The 26,136-nt window shown below is 41.7% G+C and overlaps 2 protein-coding genes and 2 pseudogenes across 2 annotated transcripts; all 4 read right to left on the bottom strand.

Moving 5' to 3' along the window:
• Positions 1-628: 628 nt before the first annotated feature.
• On the bottom strand, positions 629-1,648 carry LOC139549823 (olfactory receptor 52E4-like). The gene has a single exon (XM_071360573.1). The coding sequence runs from the start codon at positions 1,646-1,648 to the stop codon at positions 629-631; it is 1,020 nt and encodes a 339-aa protein (XP_071216674.1).
• A 13,009-nt stretch (positions 1,649-14,657) lies between these two features.
• LOC139549824 (olfactory receptor 2F1-like) lies at positions 14,658-15,449 on the bottom strand (annotated as a pseudogene).
• A 233-nt stretch (positions 15,450-15,682) lies between these two features.
• Positions 15,683-16,702, bottom strand: LOC139549780 (olfactory receptor 11A1-like). The gene has a single exon (XM_071360541.1). The coding sequence runs from the start codon at positions 16,613-16,615 to the stop codon at positions 15,683-15,685; it is 933 nt and encodes a 310-aa protein (XP_071216642.1). The 5' UTR covers positions 16,616-16,702.
• A 6,705-nt stretch (positions 16,703-23,407) lies between these two features.
• LOC139549781 (olfactory receptor 11A1-like) lies at positions 23,408-25,414 on the bottom strand (annotated as a pseudogene).
• Positions 25,415-26,136: the final 722 nt, after the last annotated feature.

Raw genomic sequence — 26,136 nt, forward strand, 5'->3', positions numbered from 1 at the left:
CAGATACACTGATGCGATGTCTATGTTTGTAACACAAACTGAGGTGTCTTTAGATTAAGTGTATTTGAGTGGGGAATTGGGCTGATCTTCCTCATTTTACATGAAGCTATTTAAAAAAAATGCATTGGAATTATTTTCAATTACATAAACAATAAATAATGCAATAATAGTTGTATTTATTTTAGGATGACTAAATTAATAAACTGTTTGATCAAGGAAATGCATACATCCCTTTTTTTACAGGAAATTATTTGTTTATTTTACTTTCTAATTCACATTTCTTCAAAATATCAAAAGTATCTACTAGATCCGTCATGTCTAGAAGAATACTTTACTGCCCATTTGTGGAAACAGAACTTATTGTACCCTTACATCCTTTTTCTCTTTCTCCAACCCCCCTGAAACACACATACATGCCCACTGACATGCTAAAGTAGAAGGACATCGGGTCAGCGACACAGCAGCATCCCTTATTTGACATTCCTACAGTAAATAGACTTAACAAAATGCATAATAATTCACAAAAATAAAATGCAATTCAAAGGAGAAACAAGCGATTAGGTTGATCATAAAAACATTCAGTTCTGGCGGCTCACATTCTGTCATAAGTTCTTGTGAGACCTGGAAATCAAACCGGCAACCCTTGCCCTGCTGCTGTACCATCTAAAGTCATAATTGGTACCAGTTTACGTTCAGATTTTAGATGAGGAAAGTCAAGAGAGTTAGGAAAGATTCTTGTTCTTATAATTTTTGTAATACATGTTCTGATCTCCTTGGTCCTAATACCATATATGATAGGGTGTACCAGTGGTGGGAACAGAATGAACAGTACTGATATTAATACATTAACCTCCTTGCTGACTGTACTGTGCCTGTTGTAAACAAAAGAAAAAAGGATGGCTGTAGAGAAGTTGATGAAAGTGATCAAGTGGGGAGCACACGTATTAAAAGCCTTATTTCGTGACTCCTTTGAGACTTTCAAGCAAACAAGTAATATTTTGATGTATGAGAGCACAACTAACACAAAAGGTAAAACCACTAGACTTGCTATCATACATATACCATACAGGTTACTCAGTGCACTTTCAACACAGGAGAGTTTAACAACTGCTAAGTTATCACAAAAAAGCTTATTGATGTTGTAGCTGCACACAGGGAGCCTAGAAGTGATAAATATTTGAAAAGCAAGCATAGTTATGGGAATAAAATATACCAAGGCTACCAACATCTTCACTTTAGAAGGAGTCATAATGCTATGATATTGCAATGGCTTACAAATTGAGACATACCTGTCATATGCCATCACTGCTAGAATAACGTAAGCACACGATGCATATACACTGCTGAAAAACACCTGCAATAAACAACCTTTGTGAGAGATCCCCTTTATGTCATTAACAAGATTGTCCATGATCTTCGGACAGACGGATAAACACCCAATCAGTCCATTCACCGCCAAGTTGAACAGAAATATGTACATGGGCTTGTGTAAGTGTGATTCTAAGTAGATGACAAGCATGAGACTGATGTTGGCAAATATTGTAATGAAGAAAAGCAAAAATGTTAAGAAAAAAGCTGCGTAGTTGAGTGGGCCTGGAGGTCCGTACGCAGTGAAAAATACAGTGCTATGTAAGACAGTCTGGTTCATATTTCCTGAGTAAAAGACAATTATAATCAGAAGTTATCAGACATCATTTTACATATAATATAATGCATTAATAAAATAAACGTTTCGAAAATGTGCAAATGTCAAAATAGTTACCATCAGGTTAGTACACTAGAGTTGGTGTGAGGGGTTGACAGAATGAATTTGATGAAGATGAAAACATTCTAAAATGAACAGTCTTCCAAGTAAGATGTTGGCTGGCATGATACATTTTAGACTTTTTTATACCTTCACCATATCATAATTGACATGAGTATTTTTACTATTTTCCAAATTAAAGCAATGTCTTAGAGAGATTGTCACCCAATGGCATTAATTAAGGATGTATTTGTATCACTTCATTTGAGCTCAGGGAGGTGTTGTGTTTGTTTGACTGTATTCACATTATTTTGGTTCACTTAAATGGGCAATCTTGCTAATACATTTTCAAACTTTTAAAAGAATGATATACACCCATTGATTCTTGAAAAATATAACTTATGAATGCCTCATGGGCTTAGTCAACTGTCTTACCCCATAAGAACCCAAAATATAAGCGTGTTTCACGCCATTGTTTATAAGCAATATAACTGAAAACAAACACTGTATAGCCCCAAAACATGGTTAAAAGTATGATTTTGATATCATGGATGGTCAGTCCTTGCTTCTATGAATTTGGACGATATATACCACCGCCAACAACAGGTTGACTTTATTAGGGGTCATGATGGTGTGGTACTGCAAGGGCTTACAAATAGAGTGAAACAGGTCACAGGCCATCACTGTTACAATCAGATATGAATAGACTCTACTGAAAGAGATTGGATTAAACAGCCAAGCTAGACATCTTGGATTCCCACGAGGAGGTATCTCATGATCTTTGGACAGACTGAAGAACTTTCAATTAGAGCCAAGTGGAACAAAAACATGTAGACTTGTTTCAATGTAGATGACCATGAGAAACAGGTTGAGACAAAGTTTAGACATACATCACAAACAGAAATATACAGTTGAAGTCGGAAGTTTACATAGCCCTTAATCAAATACATTTAAACTCAGTTTTTCACAATTCCTGACATTTAATCTTAGTAAAAAATTCCCTGTCAGTTAGGATCACCATTTTATTTTAAGAATGTGAAATGTTAGAATAACAGTAGAGAGAATGATTTATTTCAGCTTTAATTTCTTTCATCACATTCCCAGTGGGTCAGAGGTTTGCATACACTCAATTAGTATTTGGTAGCATTGCCTTTAAATTGTTGAACTTGGGTCAATCTTCTCGAGTAGCCTTCCACAAGCTTCCCACAATAAGTTGGGTGAATTTTGGCCCGATCCTCCTGACAGAGCTGGGTATGTAGTAGAGGTCGACCGATTAATCGGAATGGCCGATTAATTAGGGCCGATTTCAAGTTTTCATAACAGTCGGAAATCGGTAATTTTGGACTGCGATGTTGGCGATTTTTTTTACACCTTTATTTAACTAGGCAAGTCAGTTAAGAACACATTCTTATAACAAATAGAAATGTACCTGTCATAGGAAATAACTGCTAAATTACAAAATTCTGTTATAGCATATGTGTACAACACATAAATCTGGATATAACAATAAAGAAGGGAAATATCATGTGTGTCAGACAGCAAGTAAAACATGAGAGCAGGAAACAAACCAGTGCTCCCATACAACTGATTAAAACCTCTCTAGGGTAGGTGAGACGGTAGCGTCCCACCTCTTCAACAGCCAGTGAAACTGCAGGGCGCCAAATTCAAAACAACAGAAATCCCATAATTAGAATTCCTCAAACATACATGTATTTTACACCATTTTAAAAGATACACTTGTTGTAAATCCAGCCACAGTGTCCGATTTCAAAAAGGCTTTATGACGAAAGCAAACCAAACGATTATGTTAGGTGAGTGCCTATTCACAGAATAACACAGCCATTTTTCCAGCCAAAGAGAGGATTCACAAAAAGCAGAAATATAGATAAAATTAATCACTAACCTTTAATGATCTTCATCAGATGACACTCATAGGACTTCATGTTACACAATACATGTATGTTTTGTTCGGTAAAGTTCATATTTATATCCAAAATCTGAGTATACATTGGCGCCTTACGTTCAGAAGTCACAAAACATCCTTTGATTTTGCAGAGAACCACATCAATTTACAGGAATACTCATAATAAACATTGATAAAAGATACAACTGTTATGCATGGAATTTTAGATGCACTTTTCCTTAATGCAACCGCTGTGTCAGATTTCAAAAAAGCTTTACGAAAAAAGCAAACCATGCAATAATCTGAGTCGGCGCTCAGAGCCCAGTCAAGACACAAATATAGCCGCCATATTATGCAGTCAACAGATGTCATATTATAAACATTCACTTACCTTTGATTATCTTCATCAGAATGCACTCCCAGGACTCCCAGTTCCACAATAAATGTTTGTTAGTTCGATAATGTCCCTCATTTATGTCCAATTTCCTCCTTGTTGTTCTAGCGTTCAGTACACTTTCCAAACTCACGACGCGCGGGCAGGTACAGCGGAAAGTACGGACGAAAAGTTAAAAAAGTTATATTACAGTCCATAAAAACATGACAAACGAAGTATTGAATCAATCTTTAGGATGTTTTTAACATAATTCTTCAATAATGTTCCAACCGGAGTATTCCTGTGTCTTTAGAATTGCGATGGAACAGAGCTCGCTCTCATGCGAACGCGCATGGTCAGAGCATGGTCACCTCATGGCAGACCTGACTAATTCCTCTCTCCTTTGGCCCCACTAAACAGTAGAGGCATCAGACAAGGTTCTAACGACTGTTGACATCTAGTGGAAGCCTTAGGAAGTGCAACATTACCAATATCCCACTGTATCTTCAATAGGAGCCGAGTTGAAAATCGACCAACCTCAATTTTCCACTTCCTGGTTGGATTTTCTTTCAGGTTTTTGCCTGCCTCATTCAAACGATCTCAGCCGTAAGAAGTTTTAACCTTGTCACGTTCTGACCTTAGGTCCTTTTTTATGTCTTTATTTTAGTTTGGTCGGGGCGTGAATTGGGGTAGGCATTCTATGTTGTTTTTCTATGTTTTGTTCTGTAAGGTATATTTCTATGTGTTTGGCCTAGTATGGTTCTCAATCAGAGGCAGGTGTCAGTCGTTGTCTCTGATTGGGAGCCATATTTAGATAGCCTGTTTTTCATTGTGTTTTGTGGGTGATTGTTTCCTGTTTCCTGTGTTAGTGTTTGCACCATACGGGACTGTTTTGGTTTTCATTTATTATCTTGTTCTTTTGTATTCATTCTCGATTAAATGATATTATTGATACGTACCACGCTGCATTTTGGTCCTCCTCTCCTTCCACCAACGAAAGCCGTTACAAACCTCCTTCATTATTTATGTATTACCAGTTGATGATGAACAACTCCAATTTCACAATATTTGTCTTGGAATAAGTAAGAATAAAAAGATTAGATTTGATGGAGACATTATACATCTTAGTACCTTGTCAATTTATGATTTGTATCAATGTGGACGAGACACATGGGTGCAAGGGAACAGAGTAGGGGAACAGAGTATTTTTGCCGAGCAATGCAACAATGCTGGATCATTCTGGCAATGATTCCTGCACCATCTGCACATGGCCCATTGCTCTGCTGACATATCAGAATAGCATTCCCTGACAGACATAGTGTTCTTTCATCCTTCTGTAAACAAAGCTAATTGTTACACTGTCATGAAATATGATTATATATCGACTATGAAACAAATACGACATGGCCTGCTTATGAGTTGCTAGTTATATATATATATATATATATATATATATATATATATATATACAAAAAAAGTATTCAGACCCCTTGACTTTATCCACATTTTGTTACATTACAGCCTTATTCTAAAATGTATTTTTTTTTAAATTGTCCTCACCTCATCAATCTACTAACAATACCCCATAATGACAAAGCAAAAACAGTTTAAGAAACTTTTGCAAATTTATTCAAAATAAAAAAAGGAAATATTACATTTACATAAGTATTCAGACCCTTTACTCAGTACTTTGTTGAAGCACCTTTAGCAGCGATTACAGCCTCAAGTCTTCTTGGGTATGACGCTACAAGCTTGGCACACCTTTCTTTACCATTCTGGCCATCAGATTTGCCACCAATGCTCCTTATAGGACACATCACTGCACTCTATACTCCTCTGTAAACTAGTCATCTCTGTATACCCTTCGCAAGACCCACTGGTTGATGCTTATTTATAAAACCCTCCTAGGCAGCACTCCCCCCTGTCTGAGATACCTACTGCAGCCCTCATCCTCCACATACAACACCCGTTCTGCCAGTCACATTCTGTTTAAGGTCCCCTAATCACACACATCCCTGGTCGCTCCTCTTTTCAGATCGCTGCAGCTAGCGACTGGAAGAGCTGCAAACACCCTCAAATCTCTTCCTTCAAAGATTCAATCATAGACACTCTTACTGACAGTTGTGGCTGCTCTGCGTGATGTATTGTTGTCTCTACCTTCTTGCCGTGTGTGCTGTTGTCTGTGCCAAATAATGTTTGTGACATATTTTGAGCTGCTGCCATGTTGTGTTGTCAGGTGTTGCTGCCATGCTATGTTGTTGTCTTAGGTCTCTCTTTATGTAGTGTTGTGTTATCTCTCTTGTCGTGACGTGTGTTTTGTCCTATATTTTTATTTAATAAATTTTTAAAAATCATCCCAGCCCCCCGTCCCTGCAGGAGGCCTTTTGCCTTTTGATAGGCCGTCATTGTAAAAAATTATTTGTTTTTCATTTGTTCTTAAGTTCAAATTAAATAAATATTCAACTGTATTTGGGGAGTTTCTCCGATTCTTCTCTGCAGATCCTTTCAAGCTCTGTCAGGTTGGATGGGGAGCATTCCAGCAAAGCAATTTTCAGGTCTCTCCAAAGATGTTCGATCGGGTTCAAGTTCGGGCTCTGGCTGGGCCACTCAAGGACCTTCAGAGACTTGTCTCGAAGCCATTCCTGCATTGTCTTAGGGTTGTTGTCCTGTTGGAAGGTGAACCTTCACCCAAGTCTGAGATCCTGAGAGCTCTGGAGCAGGTTTTCATCAAGGATCTCTCTGTACTTTGATCCGTTTATCATTCCCTCTATCCTGACTAGTCTCCCAGTCCCTGCCATTGAGAAACATCCCAACAGCATGATGCTGCCACCACCTTACTTCACGGTAGGGATGGTGCCTGGTTTCCTCCAGATGTGACGCTTGGCATTCAAGCCACATAGTTCAATCTTGGTTTTATCAGACCAGAGAATCTTGTTTCTCATGGTCTCAGAGTCCTTTAACTAGGGAGTAGCTTCCGTCTGGCCACTCTACCATAAAGGCCTGACTGGTTGAGTGCTGCAGAGATGGTTGTCCTTCCGGAAGGTTCTCCCATCTCCACAGAGGAACTCTGGAGTTCTGTCATAGTCACCTCCCTGACCAATGCCCTTTTCCCCCAATTGCTCAGTTTGGCCAGGCGGCCAGCTCTTGGAAGAGTCTCGGTGGTTCCAAACTTCTTCCATTTAAGAATGTTGGAGGCCACTGTGTTTTTGAGGACCTTCAACGCTGCAGAAATGTTTTGGTACCCTTCCCCAGATCTGTGCCTCGACACAATGCTGTCTCAGTGCTCTACAGACAATTCCTTCGACCCCATGGCTTGGTTTTTGCTCTGACATGCACTGTCAAATGTGGGACCTTATATAGACAGGTGTATGCCTTTCCAAATCATGTCCAATCAATTGAATTTACCACAGGTGGATCAAGTTGTAGGAATTTCTCAAGGATGATCAATGGAAACAGGATGAACCTGAGCTCAATTTTGAGTCTCATAGCAAATTGTCTGAATAATTATGTAAATAAGGTATCTGTTTTTTATTTTGTATACATTTGCATACATTTCTGTTTATACTTCCGTACTATTGTTTGTACAGATGAATGTGGTACCTTAAGGCGTTTGGAAATTGCTCCCAAGGATGAACCAGACTTGTGGAGGTCTACAATTTTTTGAATGATTTCTTTTGATTTTCCCATGATGTCAAGCAAAGAGGCGCTGAGGTTGAAGGTAGGCCTTGAAATACATCCACAGGTACACCTCCAATTGACTCTAATTATGTCAATTAGCCTATTGGAAGCTTCTAAAACCATTACATAATTTTCAGGAATATTCGAAGCTGTTTAAAGGGACAGTCAACTTAGTGTATGTAAACTTTTGACCCACTGGAATTGTGATACAGTGAAATAATCTGTCTGTAAACATTTGTTGGAAAAATTACTTGTGTCATGCCCAAAGTAGATTTGTTTTTGGCAAGTCCTAACCAACTTGCCAGAACTATAGTTTGGGACAAAAAAGTTGTGGATTGGTTGAAAATGAGTTTTAATGACTCCATCCTGAGTGTATGTAAACTTCCTACTTCAACTGTATACCGCTCAAGTCATTACCACAAGCCCTTTCTCCCCAATTAAGGTGCCACCAACCTCCTGTGGAGTGAACATATATTTAAGAATTAAGCAGAAACAGACTGGCCAGGTAATTACGGCAAATGCCAGATGGGTCATAAATTTAGCTCAGTGGCCAGTCTAAAAAGTTTGCAAGCGTAGAGATAGATATAGGACTCAAGTGGCCAAAAGTCACTAGAGTAGTAACTGGGTGGGACTTCCTATGGTCCTAGTATTTTTATTGTGTAACCACGGTTTTGTATGGCTAAATATGCACCTTTTCGAACAAACTGTATATGTATGTTGTAAAATGATGTTACAGGAGTGTCATCGGAAGAATTCTGAGAAGGTTAGTGAAAAAATTAATATCTTTTGGCGGTGGTTACGTTATAGCGCTCTTTGGCTGGAATCGATGCTCTGGTAACGTTTGCACATGTAGTATGCTAACTTATCGATTTATTGTGTTTTCGCTGAAAAACGCTTAGAAAATCTGAAATATGGTCTGAAATCACAAGAACTGGGTCTTTCCATTGCTATGCTTTGTCTATTTTTATGAAATGTTTTATGATGAGTAAATTGGTCATACACGTTGCTCTATCTAGTAATTCTAGTCGATTTGTGATGGTGGGTGCAATTGTAAACTGTGATTTCTACCTGAAATATGCACTTTTTTCTAACAAAAACTATCCTATACCATGAATATGTTATCAGACTGTCATCTGAAGAGGTTTTTTCTTGGTTAGTGGATATCAATATCTTAGTTGAGCCGAATTGGTGATAGCACCTGAAGGAGTAAGAAACTGATGGAGTTAGAATAGTGGTGTATTTTGCTAACGTGTTTAGCTAATAGATTTACATATTTTGTCTTCCCTGTAAAACATTTTAAAAATCTGAAATGGTGGCTTTATTCACAAGATCTGTATCTTTCATCTGGTGTCTTGGACTTGTGATTTAATGATATTTAGATGCTACTATCTACTTCTGAAGCTATGCTAGCTATGCTAATCAGTGTGTGGGGGGTGGGGGGTGCTCCCGGATCCGGGTTTCTGAGGCAGTAAAAGTTAAGGAAGGATCACATAACTCCATACAGGTCACCAGGAGGGATTAGCCAATGCATTAAACGTATGAGCAAACATTCCATAACTGCAGGTGGCAATAAATATCCAAACTTGGCTTCATACCTGTTAAAAAAACTCGTAGAAGTAGAAGAAGGAAATGGACTACTTCAAAATGGAGTATGGCGCTTCCAGTGATCTTATAGACGCCATATAGAGCCCCACAGGGAGGTGTCATACTGTGGTACTCTTTTGGGACAGATACAATGATGTGATGTCCATCTAAGTCCACCCGCTTCACCAATTACAAAAAAGTATTATTTACCTCAAATCTGAAAATCCACCGTGGAAGCTAACCAGGGGCTAATTCAGAAGCTAGCCAGAAAGCTAACCAGAAGCTATCCGATAGCTAGCCAGAAGCTAATCTGTAGCTGCCCAGAAATTAGCCGGTCTGCTGGCTAGCGTTGGTGTCTCAGCTGCCCACGTTTTGTGGTCATCAGCTATTCCTTTAGCTCGATAATCTACCGGCACTTTTGTGCAACGCGACTCGGACCGGAGCATTCCGGGACTTTTTTTTCTCTCAGTTTCCCCGGATTTCAGCCGCAGGCTCTGGACATTTGCAGCTAGCTAGCTGCAAACCGTGTGACTATTGGCTTACGTCGATCCCGGAGCAAACTCAAATCATTCCGGAGCTAGCCAGCTGAGGAGTTCCATCAGCCATTCCTGGGCTACAGTCACCTATCCGGACCAGTTTTTTTTTGTTTTGTTGTTGCTGCAGATACGGAGCCCCGCCGGGCCTTCACGACTGACTGCCGACGTTATCTGCCCGAGGGAGTTATCCAACTGGCACCTCCGTCCCGACGTTACCTGAACGCTCATCTGGGGCCCGCTAACCGTTAGCTGTCTTACCGGCTGCTATCTAAATAAGTATATCGGACAATTATTATTATTATTATTATTATTATTTTTTTTTCTTGGGTCACTATATCTATTTTGCCAATTTGGATTGATCCCCTCTACCACACGGAACCCCACTAACCTACCGACGGAAACGCACGAGGTATCTACAAATAGACTTCCATACTATGCTATCTCGCTACCGATAGCCATCTACCCGGCCAGCTGTCTGGATCGCCGTGACCCCAACCAACCTCTACTCACTGGACCCTTATTGATCACTCGATTAAGCATGCCTCTCCTTAATGTAAATATGCCTTGTCCATTGCTGTTCTGGTTAGTGTTTATTGGCTTATTTCACTGTAGAGCCTCTAGCCCTGCTCACTATACCATATCCAACCTCACAGTTCCACCACCCACATATGCGATGACATCACCTGGTTTCAATGATGTTTCTAGAGACAATATCTCTCTCATCATCACTCAACACCTAGGTTTACCTCCACTGTATTCACATCCTACCATACCTTTGTCTGTACATTATTCCTTTAAGCTATTTTATCGCCCCCAGAAACTTCCTTTTACTCTCTGCTCTAGAAGTTCTAGACGACCAATTCTCATAGCTTTTAGCCGTACCCTTATCCTACTCCTCCTCTGTTCCTCTGGTGATGTAGAGGTGAATCCAGGCCCTGCAGTACCTAGCTCCACTCCTATTCCCCAGGCGCTCTCTTTTGATGACTTCTGTAACCGTAATAGCCTTGGCTTCATGCATGTTAACATTAGAAGCCTCCTCCCTAAGTTTGTTTTGTTCACTGCTTTAGCACACTCTGCCAACCCGGATGTTTTAGCCGTGTCTGAATCCTGGCTTAGAAAGACCACCAAAAATTCTGACATTTTCATCCCCAACTACAAGATTTTCAGACAAGATAGAACGGCCAAAGGGGGCGGTGTTGCAATCTATTGCAAAGATTGCCTGCAGAGTTCTGTTTTACTATCCAGGTCTGTTCCCAAACAATTTGAACTTCTACTTTTAAAAATCCACCTCTCTAAAAACAAGTCTCTCACCGTTGCCGCCTGCTATAGACCACCCTCTGCCCCCAGCTGTGCTCTGGACACTATATGTGAACTGATTGCCCCCCATCTATCTTCAGAGCTCGTGCTGCTAGGCGACCTAAATTTTAACATGCTTAACACCCCAGCCACCCTACAATCTAAGCTTGATGCCCTCAATCTCACACAAATTATCAATGAACCTACCAGGTACCACCCCAATTCCATAAACACGGGTACCCTCATAGATATCATCCTAACAAACTTGCCCTCCAAATACACCTCTGCTGTTTTCAACCAAGATCTCAGCGATCACTGCCTCATTGCCTGCATCCGTAATGGGTCAGCGGTCAAATGACCTCCACTCATCACTGTCAAACGCTCCCTGAAACACTTCAGCGAGCAGGCCTTTCTAATCAACCTGGCCGAGGTATCCTGGAAGGATATTGATCTCATCCCGTCAGTAGAGGATGCCTGGACATTTTTTTAAAAATGCCTTCCTCACCATCTTGAATAAGCATGCCCCATTCAAGAAATTTAGAACCAGGAACAGATATAGCCCTTGGTTCTCTCCTGACCTGACTGCCCTTAACCAACAGAAAAACATCCTATGGCGTTCTGCATTAGCATCGAACAGCCCCCGTGATATGCAACTTTTCAGGGAAGCTAGAAACCAGTATACACAGGCAGTTAGAAAAGCCAAGGCTAGCTTTTTCAAGCAGAAATTTGCTTCCTGCAACACAAATTCAAAAAAGTTCTGGGACACTGTAAAGTCCATGGAGAATAAGAACACCTCCTCCCAGCTTCCAACTGCTCTGAAGATAGGAAACACTGTCACCACCGACAAATCCACTATAATTGAGAATTTCAATAAGCATTTTTCTACGGCTGGCCATGCTTTCCACCTGGCTACCCCTACCCCGGACAACAGCACTGCCCTCCCCTCTGCTACTCGCCCAAGCCTTCCCCATTTCTCTTTCTCCCAAATACAGTCAGCTGATGTTCTAAAAGAGCTGCAAAATCTGGACCCTTACAAATCAGCCGGGCTAGATAATCTGGACCCTTTCTTTCTAAAACTATCTGCTGAAATTGTTGCCACCCCTATTACTAGCCTTTTCAACCTCTCTTTCGTGTCGTCTGAGATTCCCAAAGATTGGAAAGCAGCTGCGGTTATCCCCCTCTTCAAAGGGGGGGACACTCTTGACCCTAACAGCTACAGACCTATATCTATCCTACCCTGCCTTTCTAAGGTCTTCGAAAGCCAAGTCAACAAACAGATTACCGACCATTTCGAATCCCACCATACCTTCTCCGCTATGCAATCTGGTTTCAGAGCTGGTCATGGGTGCACCTCAGCCACGCTCAAGGTCATAAACGATATCTTAACCGCCATCGATAGGAAACAATACTGTGCAGCCGTATTCATTGACCTGGCCAAGGCTTTTGACTCTGTCAATCACCACATCCTCATCGGCAGACTCGACAGCCTTGGTTTCTCTAATGATTGCCTCGCCTGGTTCACCAACTACTTCTCTGATCGAGTTCAGTGTGTCAAATCGGAGGGTCTGTTGTCCGGGCCTCTGGCAGTCTCCATGGGGGTGCCACAAGGTTCAATTCTTGGACCGACTCTCTTCTCTGTATACATCAATGATGTCGCTCTTGCTGCTGGTGATTCTCTGATCCACCTCTACGCAGACGACACTATTCTGTATACTTCTGGCCCTTCTTTTGACACCGTGTTAACAACCCTCCAGGCGAGCTTCAATGCCATACAACTCTCCTTCCGTGGCCTCCAATTGCTCTTAAATACAAGTAAAACTAAATGCATGCTCTTCAACCGATCGCTGCCTGCACCTGCCCGCCTGTCCAACATCACTACTCTGGACGGCTCTGACTTAGAATATGTGGACAACTACAAATACCTAGGTGTCTGGTTAGACTGTAAACTCTCCTTCCAGACTCACATCAAACATCTCCAATCCAAAGTTAAATCTAGAATTGGCTTCCTATTCCGCAACAAAGCATCCTTCACTCATGCTGCCAAACATACCCTTGTAAAACTGACCATCCTACCAATCCTCGACTTCGGTGATGTCATTTACAAAATAGCCTCCAAAACCCTACTCAATAAATTGGATGCAGTCTATCACAGTGCCATCCGTTTTGTCACCAAAGCCCCATATACTACCCACCACTGCGACCTGTACACTCTCGTTGGCTGGCCCTCGCTTCATACTCGTCGCCAAACCCACTGGTTCCAGGTCATCTACAAGACCCTGCTAGGTAAAGTCCCCCCTTATCTCAGCTCGCTGGTCACCATAGCAACACCTACCTGTAGCACGCGCTCCAGCAGGTTTATCTCTCTGGTCACCCCCAAAACCAATTCTTCCTTTGGCCGCCTCTCCTTCCAGTTCTCTGCTGCCAATGACTGGAACGAACTACAAAAATCTCTGAAACTGGAAACACTTATCTCCCTCACTAGCTTTAAGCACCAGCTGTCAGAGCAGCTCATAGATTACTGCACCTGTACATAGCCCATCTATAATTTAGCCCAAACAACTACCTCTTTACCTACTGTATTTATTTATTTATTTTGCTCCTTTGCACCCCATTATTTCTGTCTCTACTTTGCGCTTTCTTCCACTGCAAACCAACCATTCCAGTGTTTTTAGTTTTTATTTTACTTGCTGTGTTGTATTTACTTCGCCACCATGGCCTTTTTATATTTTTATTTATTTATACATATATTTGTTTGCCTTCACCTCCCTTATCTCACCTCACTTGCTCACATTGTATATAGACTTATTTTTTTTTCACTGTATCATTGACTATATGTTTGTTTTACTCCATGTGTAACTATGTGTTGTTGTATGTGTCGAACTGCTTTGCTTTATCTTGGCCAGGTCGCAATTGTAAATGAGAACGTGTTCTCAATTTGCCTACCTGGTTAAATAAAGGTTAAATAAAAAAATAAATAAGTCTATGTTTGTAACAAACTGATGTGTCTTTAGATGAAGTGCAGTTGAGTGTGGAATTGGGCTGATCTTCCTCATTGTACATGAATCTCTTTTAAAAAATGCATTTGAAGTATTTTAATTTACAATAAATAATGCAATGTTTTATTCAGTGTAGCATGACTAAATTAATAAACAACTGTTTGATCAAGAAAATGGATTCATCCCTTTTATTTTACAGGAAATTATTTGTGTATTTTACTTGCTAATTCAAATTTCATCTAAATATCAAAAGGATCTGCTTGAACTGTCACTTCTAGAAGAATACTTTATTGCCCATTTGTTGAAACAGAATTTATTACATCCTTTTACTTTGTCCCCAACCCCCCTGAAACACACATACATGTCCATTGACATGCTAGAAGAACATACGGTCAGTGACTACAACTACGACTTTACTACAGTAAAATACATTTAAAGGAAATGCAGAACAATTCACAGAAATAGAATGCAATACCAAGGAGAAACAAGAGATTAGGTTGATGATCAAAACAAATGTATAAGCATTCAGTTCTGGCAGATGATCCTGTCAGACCTGAGATTCAAACCGGCAACCCTGTCCTGCTGCTGTACTTTCTAAAGTCATAATTGGTACCAGTTTACGTTCAGATTTTTGATGAGAAAAATCAAGAGAGTTCGGAAAGATTCTTCTTATAATTTTTGTAATACATGTCCTGATCTTCTTGGTCCTAATACCATATAACATAGGGTGTACCAGTGGTGGGAAAAGAATGAACTATACTGATATTAATAGATTAACCTCCTTGCTAACTGTGCTGTGCCTGTTGTAAACAACAGGAAAAGGAGGCCTGTAGAGAAGTTGATGAAAGTGATCAAGTGGGGAGCACACGTATTAAAAGCCTTCTTTCGTGACTCCTTTGAGGCTTTAATATTTTGACATATGAGAGCACAACTAACACAAAAGGTAAAACCACTAGACTTGATATGGTCCATATACAGTACCATACAGGCTGCTCAGCGCACTTTCAAAACAGGAGTTGAACAACCGCTTAGTCATCACAAAAAAACATAGATTGTTTCCTGCACAAAGGGAGCCTTGAAGTGATAAACATTTGAAAAGAGTTATGGGAATAAAATATACCAAGGCTGACAATATCTTCACTTTAGAAAGGGTCATAATGTTCTGATATCGAAATAGCTTACAAATGGGGACATACCTGTCATAAGCCATGACTGCTAGAATAACATGAGGACATGTTACATATACATTGCAGAAATGTATATGTAACGGTGGGCCAAGAGACCAGAGGTGGCAGAACACGTTGGGTTGTAGGGTTTTCCCAAAGATCCCTGTTAGCATATGTTTAAGCCCAACCTGAAGGTAGGGAGGGCAGCGCCCCTTGATGCTCTGTAGTTATGCAGTTAACTAGCTAATATGACACAAAACATTCTGTTACAATACAATATAAACTTGATGCTTTACAATAATCATTGGTCTACAGAGAAATTATGGCAAAATTATACATATTTGTACAGTCAATGATAGCAACTATAAGTAACAAAACACAATTCAATATTACAAAAATAATCAGTTTATGTTTTAGGGTAAAGTCCTAGTACCTTGTTACAAGCCTGCCTGATTTTAACCATCCTAACGCCATACATTAAAGGATTGAAAAGTGGTGGACATATCAGAAAATAAACTAATAAAATAGTGCGAAGTATAGGTGGAAGAACTGCAGTTTCATATCTGCCTTGTAGAATCACAAATAAACAGCCAAAGGAGAAGTTCAGCAAAGAGGCTATGTGTGGTGTACAGGTGTTAAATGCTTTCTGTTTCATCTCTTTAGAAGACTTTAAACATATTTGTAGAATTCTTACATATGAGTATATGGTAGGAAATATAGTACAGGAAAAAGATATCACAGTGACAACAAAACCCCATATGTTATTCAGCATAGTATTTGAACAGGCAAGCTTGACTACTGAGTAGTTGTCACAATACACTCTGTCTAGAACGTTACCACAAAATTGCAGTCGCAAACTCAGGGAGATAATGATGGCGTTGATGAAAAAAGAATACACTTGGGGCAGTAGGATTAAGCCACAAATTATTTTAGGTGTCATAATATTGTTATACTGTAGAGGATAACAAATAGAGATGTACCTGTCATAGGACATAACTGCTAAATTACAAAATTCTGTTATAGCATATGTGTACAACACATAAATCTGGAGATAACAATAAAGAAGGGAAATATCATGTGTGTCAGAGAGTAAGTAAAACATGAGAGCAGGAAACAAACCAGTGCTCCCATACAACTGATTAACAAACAAAGCACATAGAAACAGATACATGGGTTCATGAAGGCTTCTTTCAATGCAGATAACTCCAATAAGCAAAGCATTGGCAAGAATAATGACAAAATATATTACAGTTACTAGAGCAAAGTAGAAATACTTCAATTGTCCGATATCACCGTATGCAGCAAGCCTAAAGATCTCGTAGTGAGTAGAGTTTGCCATGGTCCTGGGAGTTGGTAAAGATGTGCTGTCAATGTTTGAAGAAGAGGAGCAAATCCTCCTACTGTAGCTTAAATATATATTAAAATCATGAAATCATAAACATCAAACAACCTAAATTGATAATTCCTTGATTTGTTAATTCAGAGACACATTTGCTCACATCTATACTCACCAATACAGACAGCTTTAGATTCTTCTGATAAAATAATTAATTGCCTAAATCAAACAATATTATACTTTGTATCCGGCACTCATGTCACAATGAAATGGAAAATAATGAATTGATTACCTGTAAAGTGTGCTAAATCCAACATTTTGACAGACCATTTCTAATCCATGATGAACTGCTTAAACTCCTCAAACGATTCCTATGCTTATATATATTTTAAAAAACACCTGCCATGGTGTGATATGCAAGTGTACACCAATACCTGGGGAAAATTAGATATTCTCAGAGGCAAGGAAACCGTCCAGAGAAAAACAGACACCATTTTGTAACACAGGCCCTCTAGGGAGGAGGTGCAAAGACTTTCTTAAATTCTATACAAACTACAGTAACTCATAGAGAAAAGTAGATTACACAGGGTATGTACAACTGATGTGAAATGACTAGCTTGTTGGCAGTGCGATCTATTGTTCAATCGGTGATGTCACTCTTTCTGAGACCTAGAAGTAGTTGTTTCCCTTGCTCTGCAAGGGCTGTGGCTTTTGTGGACTGACAGGTAACGATGCTTCGTGGGTGACGGTTCTTGATGTGGTCAGAGGGTCCCTGGTTTTAGCCCAGGTTGGTGCAAGGCAGGGGATGGAAGCAATACTGTTACAGTACACATGGTAAGAGTGTCACATTCTGACCATAGTTCTTTTGTGTTTTCTTTGTTTTAGTGTTGGTCAGGACGTGAGCTGAGTGGGCATTCTATGTTGTGTGTCTAGTTTTCACATTTCTATGTTTGGCCTGATATGGTTCTCAATCAGAGGCAGGTGTTAGTCATTGTCTCTGATTGGGAACCATATTTAGGTAGCCTGTTTTGTGTTGGGGTTTGTGGGTGGTTGTCTTCTGTCTTTGTGTTCTATGCACCAAATAGGACTGTTTCGGTTTTGCCACATTTGTTATTTTCTATTTTGTAGTGTTCACGGTTTTGTCGTTATTAAACATGATGAACACTAACTACGCTGCATCTTGGTCCGATCCCTGCTACACCTCCTTTTCAGACGAAGAGGAGGAAATCTGCCGTTACAGAACCACCCACCAAAACCGGACCAAGCAGCGTGGTAAGGGACAGCAGCGGCCAAGTACACAGGACTCCTGGACATGGGAGGAAATTCTGGACAGTAAGGGACCCTGGGTTCAAGCTGGAGAATATCGCCGCCCTCGTGAAGAGCTGGAGGCAGCTAAAGCCGAGAGGCGGTGGTATGAGGAGGCAGCATGGAAGCGTGGCTGGAAGCCAGAGAGGCAGCCCCAAAAATGTCTTGGGGGAGGGCACACGGGGAGTGTGGCGAAGTCAGGTAGGAGACCTGCGCCAACTTCCCGTGCTTACCGTGGAGAGCGAGAGTACGGGCAGACACCGTGTTATGCGGAAGAGCGCACGGTGTCTCCTGTACGTGTGCATAGCCCGGTGCGGTACATCCCAGCTCCTCGTATCGGCCGGGCTAGAGTGGGGATCGAGCCAGGTGCCATGAAGCCGGCTCAACGCATCTGGTCTCCTGTGCGTCTCCTTGGGCCGGTGTACATGGTACCAGCCTTACGCATGGTGTCCCCCGTTCGCCAGCACAGCCCAGTGCGGGTTATTCCACCTCGCCGCACTGGCCGGGCTAAGGGGAGTATTCAGCCAGGTAAGGTTGGGCAGGCTCGGTGCTCAAGAGCTCCAGTACGCCTTCACGGTCCGGTATATCCGGTGCCACCTCGCACCAGCCCAGTATCACCAGTGCCAACACCACGCACCAGGCTTCCTGTGCGTCTCCAGAGCCCTGTTCCTACTCCACGCACTTGCCCTGTGGTGCGTGTCTCCAGCCCGGTACCACCAGTTCCGGCACCACGCACCAAGCCTCCTGTGCATCTCCAGAGCCCTGTACGCCCTGTTGCTGCTCCCCGCACTAGCCTTGAGGTGCGTGTTCTTAGCCCGGTACCACCAATTCCGGCACCACGCACCAGGCCTACTGTGCGCCTCAGCAGGTCAGAGTCTGCCGTCTGCCCAGCGCCGCCTGCGCTGCCCGTCTGCCCAGCGCCGCCTGCGCTGCCCGTCTGCCCAGCGCCATCTGAGCTGCCCGTCTGCCCAGCGCCATCTGAGCCGCCCGTCTGCCCAGCGCCATCTGAGCCGCCCGTCTGTCCAGCGCCATCTGAGCCGCCCGCCAGTCAGGAGCCGCCAGAGCCGCCCGCCAGTCAGGAGCTGCCAGAGCCGCCCGCCAGTCAGGCGCTGCGAGAGCCGCCCGCCAGTCAGGAGCTGCCCTGCAGTCATGAGCTGTCCTCCAGTCATGAGCTGCCCTTCAGTCATGAGCTGCCCTTCAGTCATGAGCTGTCCTCCAGTCATGAGCTGCCCTGCAGTCATGAGCTGCCCTTCAGTCATGAGCTGTCCTCCAGTCATGAGCTGTCCTCAGCCATGAGCTACCCCTCAGTCCTGAGCTACCTCTCAGTCATGAGCTACCTCTCAGTCATGAGCTACCTCTCAGTCATGAGCTACCTCTCAGTCATGAGCTACCCCTCAGTCATGAGCTACCCCTCAGTCCTGAGCTGCCCCTCAGTCCTGAGCTGCCCCTCAGTCCGGAGCTGCCCCTCAGTCCGGAGCTGCCCCTCAGTCCGGAGCTTCCCCTCAGTCCGGAGCTGCTTCTTCAGTCCAGAGGCGTCTTTCAGTCCAGAAGTGTCCCTCAGTCCTGTGGGCCCATTTAGTAGGGTTCCCAGGCCAGGGTCGGCGGCGAGGGTCGCCGCTCAAAGGAGGACACTAAAGCGGACAAAGACTATGGTGGAGTGGGGTCCACGTCCTGTGCCAGAGCCGCCACCGCGGACAGATGCCCACCCAGACCCTCCCCTATAGGTTCAGGTTTTGCGGCCGGGGTCCGCACCTTGGTGGGGGGGGGGGTACTGTCACGTTCTGACCATAGCTATTTTGTGTTTTCTTTGTTTTAGTGTTGGTCAGGACGTGAGCTGAGTGGGCATTCTATGTTGTGTGTCTAGTTTTCACGTTTCTATGTTTGGCCTGATATGGTTCTCAATCAGAGGCAGGTGTTAGTCATTGTCTCTGATTGGGAACCATATTTAGGTAGCCTGTTTTGTGTTGGGGTTTGTGGGTGGTTGTCTTCTGTCTTTGTGTTCTATGCACCAGATAGGACTGTTTCGGTTTTGCCACATTTGTTATTTTCTATTTTGTAGTGTTCACGGTTTTGTCGTTATTAAACATGATGAACACTAACTACGCTGCGTCTTGGTCCGATCCCTGCTACACCTCCTCTTCAGACGAAGAGGAGGAAATCTGCCGTTACAAAGAGGGACATTCTTAAATAAAGAAAGTAATTTGGTAGGCTTTGTTAGTTGCCTATGATGCTGTTAAAACAATGTATGATCGTGGACTACAGGAAATGGAGGGCCGAACACTCCCCCATTTTCATAGATGTGGCTAAAGTGGAGCAGGTTGAGAGCTTCAAGTTCCTTGGTGTCCACATCAGAAACAAACAAACATGGTGAAAAACACACCAAGACAGTCGTGAAGAGGGCACGACAATGCCTATTCCCCCTCAGGAGACTGAAAATATTTGGCATGGGTCCTCAGATCCTCAAAAGGATCTACAGCTGCACCATCGAGAGCATCCTGACCGGTTGCATCACCGCCATCACGGCCCATTACATCACTGGGGCCAAGCTTCCTGTTATCCAGGACCTCTAAACCACGCGATGTCAGAGGAAGTTCCTAAAAATTGCCAAAGACTCCAGCTACCTTAGTCATAGACTGTTCTCTCTGCTACCGCATGACAAGCGATACCGGAGCGCCAAGTCTAGGTCCAAAATAATTTATAACTGCTACTACCCCCAAGCCATAAGACTCCTGAACAGCTTATCAAATGGCTACCTGGACTATTTGTATAGAACCCCCCCCCCCTTTATGCTGCTGCTACTCGCTGTTTATTATCCATGCATAGTCACTTTACCCCTACCTACATGTACAAACTAACCAGTACTCCGGCACATTGACTTGATACCGGTGGCCTCATTATTGTTATTTTACTGTTGCTCTTTTATTTTTTACTTTAGTTAATTTAGTAAATATTTTTAACTCTTATTTTTCTTAAAACTGCATTATTGGTTTAGGGCTTGTAAGCAAGAATTTCACGGTAAGGTCTTCATCTGTTTTATTCGGCGCATGTGACAAATACAATTGTATTTTATTTGATGTGTTGGGACCCTCTAGCCTGTAGAAGAAGTATGTGACATCACCAACGGGCTGTGTAGGCAATGCTATCAGCTCTCACATTAACCTTCCAGGAGTTGGTGTGCTATGTACTGTGTATAATAAAGAAATAATTCAGTCAAACCAGTCCAAAGCCTCTGACAAAGGGAAGGTTGCCCGGACGCAGATCTACTCCTGGACCAAAACACACTGTCAATGGAGATTCTCCATTGAGGATTTTTATTCTATTTATTCTATGACCAGTCTTAATCTGGGTCCTGTAATTCAGCCCTTAGTCTTGTTCCCGACCACTGTAGGGAGGTATCTGGGTACTGTTGAGGGGCTACCTTGCTAGCTATAGTCTGAATGAGGGTGCAACACAACAGTCTGAGGAGAGGTCATCATTGGTAGCCTGGCCCCAGATCTATTTGTGCTATCATTCTAGCTCCTTGTCATGTTTGGCATGACAAGGGGTGGACTAATAGCACAAACATACTGGTACCCAGAATACACAGTTAGGGCACTGTCGTTTTTCCTGACCATTTGATCTAACCAGGGAAAACATAGAATAACTCAGCAGCCTGAGTCCTAGCTATAGTCTAAAACCTAGGCCCAGAGCTTTTCCTGCTCAGGTAAAAGTGAGGATCCTTATTGTCACTCTGGGCTTCTTTAGACCTACAGTACACTTTCAGGGCCTATCCACCCAGAGGGGATGACAGAAGGTGTGAGTCTCAAATTGCACGTTATTGCCTTTATAGTGCACTGCTTTTGATGAGAGGCTTCTGGCTAATATAGGGAATAGGGAATATATATAGGGAAAAGGGTACCATTTAGGATGCAATCAAGACCAGCCTCTCCCGGAGCACCTCAGGTCTCAACAGGTTAATAGCTGCATTAATTGGTTCCTAGGGAACAAGGCAATATAGTGGACTAATGACCTGGCACCTAATGACTCAATAAACATGTTTATTATGCTTTCCCCATGGAAAAGTATGAATGGAGTACATGAACAACGTGTCTTATACATAAACTCAGCAAAAAAAAGACCCTCTTTCAAAGATAATTCGTAAAAATCCACAGATCTTCATTGTAAAGGGTTTAAACACTGTTTCCCATACTTGTTCAATGAACCATAAACAATTAATGAACATGTACCTGTGGAATGGTCGTTAAGACACTAACAGCTTACAGACGGTAGGCAATTAAGGTCACAGTTATGAAAACTTAGGACACTAAAGAGGCTTTTCTACTGACTCTGAAAAACACCAAAAGAAAGATGCCCAGGGTCCCTGCTTATCTGCGTGAACATACCTTAGGCATGCTGCAAGGAGGCATGAGGACTGCAGATGTGGCCAGGGCAATAAATTGCAATGTCCGTACTGTGAGACGCCTAAGACAGCGCTACAGGGAGACAGCTGATCGTCCTTGCAGTGGTAAACCATGTGTAACAACGCCTGCACAGGATCGGTACGTTTGCTGAAAATAAACACAGTTGACAGTGAGAGGACGTTTCTTTTTTTGCTGAGTTTACATCATCATGACCTTTACTGGATTATTTTATTCTGGGTCAAACATATCTCACAGTGATCCCAGAAAAAAAAGGTATCTAGTCCTCTGATTTCTCAATTGAAAACAATATATATACAGTGTATTTCTTATTATCAAGGAATTACCTGGACATTTTTAGGAAATAATAAACTATCCAAATTTGAAAACAGGTTTTCAGAGGGAAACCAAAGCTAGAGGCCATCTGTCAGATAGCTGGCACAGAGGAATTATGTTACATTGAACAGTTGGCCCTGAGAAAACAATACATGCATTTAGTTGGATTTCATGGTATAGTATTTCTCTAGATTTCTCCCTCAAATTGTCACACGATCACCAAGCTTGGATATAACTTACATTGCCCATTACTGATGGATGTAATAATAGTAGTGTCAGGTAGCCTAGCGGTTGGAGTTTTGGACCAGTAATTGAAAGGTCGCTGGTACGAATATTTGCGATGACAAGGTGAAGGTATATAACCCTAATTTGCTCCAGGGGTGCCGTACTGCTTTGGCTGACCCAGTCAAACAACACATTTCACTGCATCTATCCGGTGTATGTGACAATAAAACATCTTATTTCTTTATGGTGGGCTTAGGGGTGGGCTTACCTTTTACACATTTAAATCCATTTATCACTGTTGTCAATTGATCCTGAAAGTCTTGCATATCTTATGTAAGAAATTCAAAGTCATGAACTTCTGTTTTTTTAATAATGTTTTTATTTAAATAATAATTGTATTGCATTATACAGGACTTATCTCAAAGTGTATAAAATAAAATATAAACTTGATAATGTATAATGTACATTGTACATTGATAATGTATTTTTTAAGACAAACTATAAGAAGAATATTTTATTTTCTGCACTGAGATTGTTGTATAATGAGTCATATACTGTGTGTGTGTGTGTGTGTGTGTGTGTGTGTGTGTATATATATACATATATATAGAATCATGACATCAAAATGTAGGATGAAAGGAAGGCCAGCCGATAGAGATGAGTCTTAAGGCCTGCTTTCAAGGCCCCAACAGTCTGAGCAGCCCTGAGATTGTCAGGAAGGGAGTTCCAAAGGCGGGTGCTTGGTAGTTAAAGGCATGTCCCCTATTGTGCGGAGCCAGGTGCTAGGGGCGAGGAGCAGGTTTGGCGTGGCTTGGACGTAGAGTGAGTGGAGGTTCATAGGGGGAAAGTAAGTTTGACAGGTCAGTGGGTCCAATGCCATTTAGGGCTTTGTAGACGAGGAGGATAAGTCAATTTTGTGAACGATAGGTATCCAATGGAGACCAGCAAGAGAATTACAGCAAGTAAATGGCAATATTTCACAAATCAGCAAATGTTTTACATGTCTGATTTTCACCATCCTCACCCCATTCATTATTGCAACTAGCCTATAAATAACAAAAACACACACGTCACAAAAATCTAACAATCAGGACAGAAAAGGTCACACTAATGTTTAGCTTATGTTTTAGGGTACATACCTACAGGTAGTATGTTTTTACAAGCCTGTCTGATTTTAGCCATCCTAACTCCATACACAAGAGGATTAAAAAGTGGCTGGCACATCAGAAAGTACACTGATAAAATAGTGTGAAGTACAGTTGGAACATTTCTCATAGGCCTATCAAATCTACTCTGGAGCAGATTTAAGAAACAGCCGAAAGAGAAGTTGAGCAGCGAGGCCAGGTGAGGAGTACAGGTGCTGAAAGCTTTCTGTCTGGTCTCAATGGAAGATTTCAAACAAATAGTCAGAATCTTAATATAAGAAAACAAAATAGTAATTAAAGGGACAACAACAGACAAAACAAGACTGTAGAGTCCATAGATGTTATTAACTGTTGTGTCGGAAGTTGAACAAGCAAGTTTCACTACCAGGTAGTTATCACAGTACACTTTGTCTATAACGTTCCCACACAATTTCAAACGAATAGTTAAAAAAAGTGTTATGATGCTTTTTGCAAAAGGGTACAACCATATTACACAAATTAAAAAACCCACCCTGTTGGGTGTCATGAGGACATTATACTGTAGTGGATAACATATAGCAAGGTACCTGTCATAGGACATGGCTGATAAATTGCAGAATTCCATAGATCCATATGTGTACATGCAAAAGATCTGTAGGTAACAGTACACAGTGGAAACTGAATGGGCATCTGAAACCAAATGAGTCATAAGAGCAGGAAACAAACCAGTGCTCCCATACAACTCATTCACAAACAAACTGCACAGAAACAGATACATGGGTTCATGAAGGCTTCTCTCCATACATATAACCACAATAAGCACTGTGTTCGTAAAAACTATGGAGACGTATAACACAGTTATTATAATGAAATATAAGTACTTTAAGTGTCCACTGTCACTATATCCAGCTAGTATAAATGACGTGAATTGTGTTGAGTTCTCCATTTTCCTAATAGTACTTATAGAAATATTTGTAGATATATTTGGTTCACAAGACAAGGGTAACAGTGTCTATCACGTGAAACTATCAATCTCTTATTGACATCTCATAACTGCCACATTCTTAGAATTGCTAAAGATTTTTACGATTCTGCATTATTGCCACAGAACCTGTTACGTGGCTGTCATGGACATTGAGTAGAACATACAGCAAACTTAATTCATCCCGAGTGTAGTTCACTAACATTATATATTATACAAATACAATTGACAAACCTTCTTAGCTTACCGGTCTTTGCTCTACTGTTACACTTACAAACACTCCAATCATAGTGTGTAAATCAAACAGGATGCTAGTCGTGCAGAGCTGTGGTGTGGTAACACTCCTCATCATAAGTCACATACAACTCCCAACCAGAGACCAGGGTTCAATCCCTGTGTCCAACTTTCTCACTGCTTCTCCCACTTGACTGTCTCCCCCTCTGATTGTATTACTGTATAAAGAAACACCAATAAAAATATGTACATATACACATACATATATATATTAATAACAGGATGTAAGTCTAGATCACCTGGTATCTTTTTCCAGATTGCATTGGTGTAGACAGGCCTTCTGTATGGTCTGTGTCTGTGGGCTATTCCACACTAAACTACTGTCATATCACTGACCTTTTATACCCTTTAAAGGAAGAAAAAAAACAATATACAGCAGTGTGTTTTCTTGAACTCCAATGACACCAATAATTAAATTGTCATGGTGTGACTCTCAGCCTCCAGTGGGTGGTTAGGCTAGTGCAGTGTCGGCTTGGCCAATAAGCGGCATAAGCAGTCACTTAGTTTCTCTGTGTGTGTGTATTTGTGTGTGTGTGTGTGTTGTGTGTGTAAAGGAGTTGGAGGAGTCCAGGTCTGCCTTTCTGCAATTAGTACTTTCAAGAGCACAGATTCTTCTACAGTCTCTCTCTCTCTCCCTCTGTCTCTCTGTCTCTCTGTCTCTGTCTCTGTGAACACATTAACCATGTAAGTCATGAACAAAAATATGATTAAACAAATATATCATGGCTTCTTGCATCATTAAACAATTAATTGATATTTAGAATACACTGCACATGCACAATTACAAAGCAGATGCATAAGACGTAGATATCGTTCCAACAATGTCTTCATTTACTTTCACCTGACAAGGTGCTCTCCAAG

The sequence above is a fragment of the Salvelinus alpinus genome, chromosome 22 (assembly GCF_045679555.1).
Source record: "Salvelinus alpinus chromosome 22, SLU_Salpinus.1, whole genome shotgun sequence".
NCBI classification, from domain to species: Eukaryota; Metazoa; Chordata; class Actinopteri; order Salmoniformes; family Salmonidae; genus Salvelinus; species Salvelinus alpinus.

Coding starts and splice junctions, on each gene's coding strand:
- LOC139549823 (XM_071360573.1), bottom strand. CDS start 1,648: ATGAACCAGACTGTCTTACATAGCACTGTATTTTTCACTGCGTACGGA.
- LOC139549780 (XM_071360541.1), bottom strand. CDS start 16,615: ATGGCAAACTCTACTCACTACGAGATCTTTAGGCTTGCTGCATACGGT.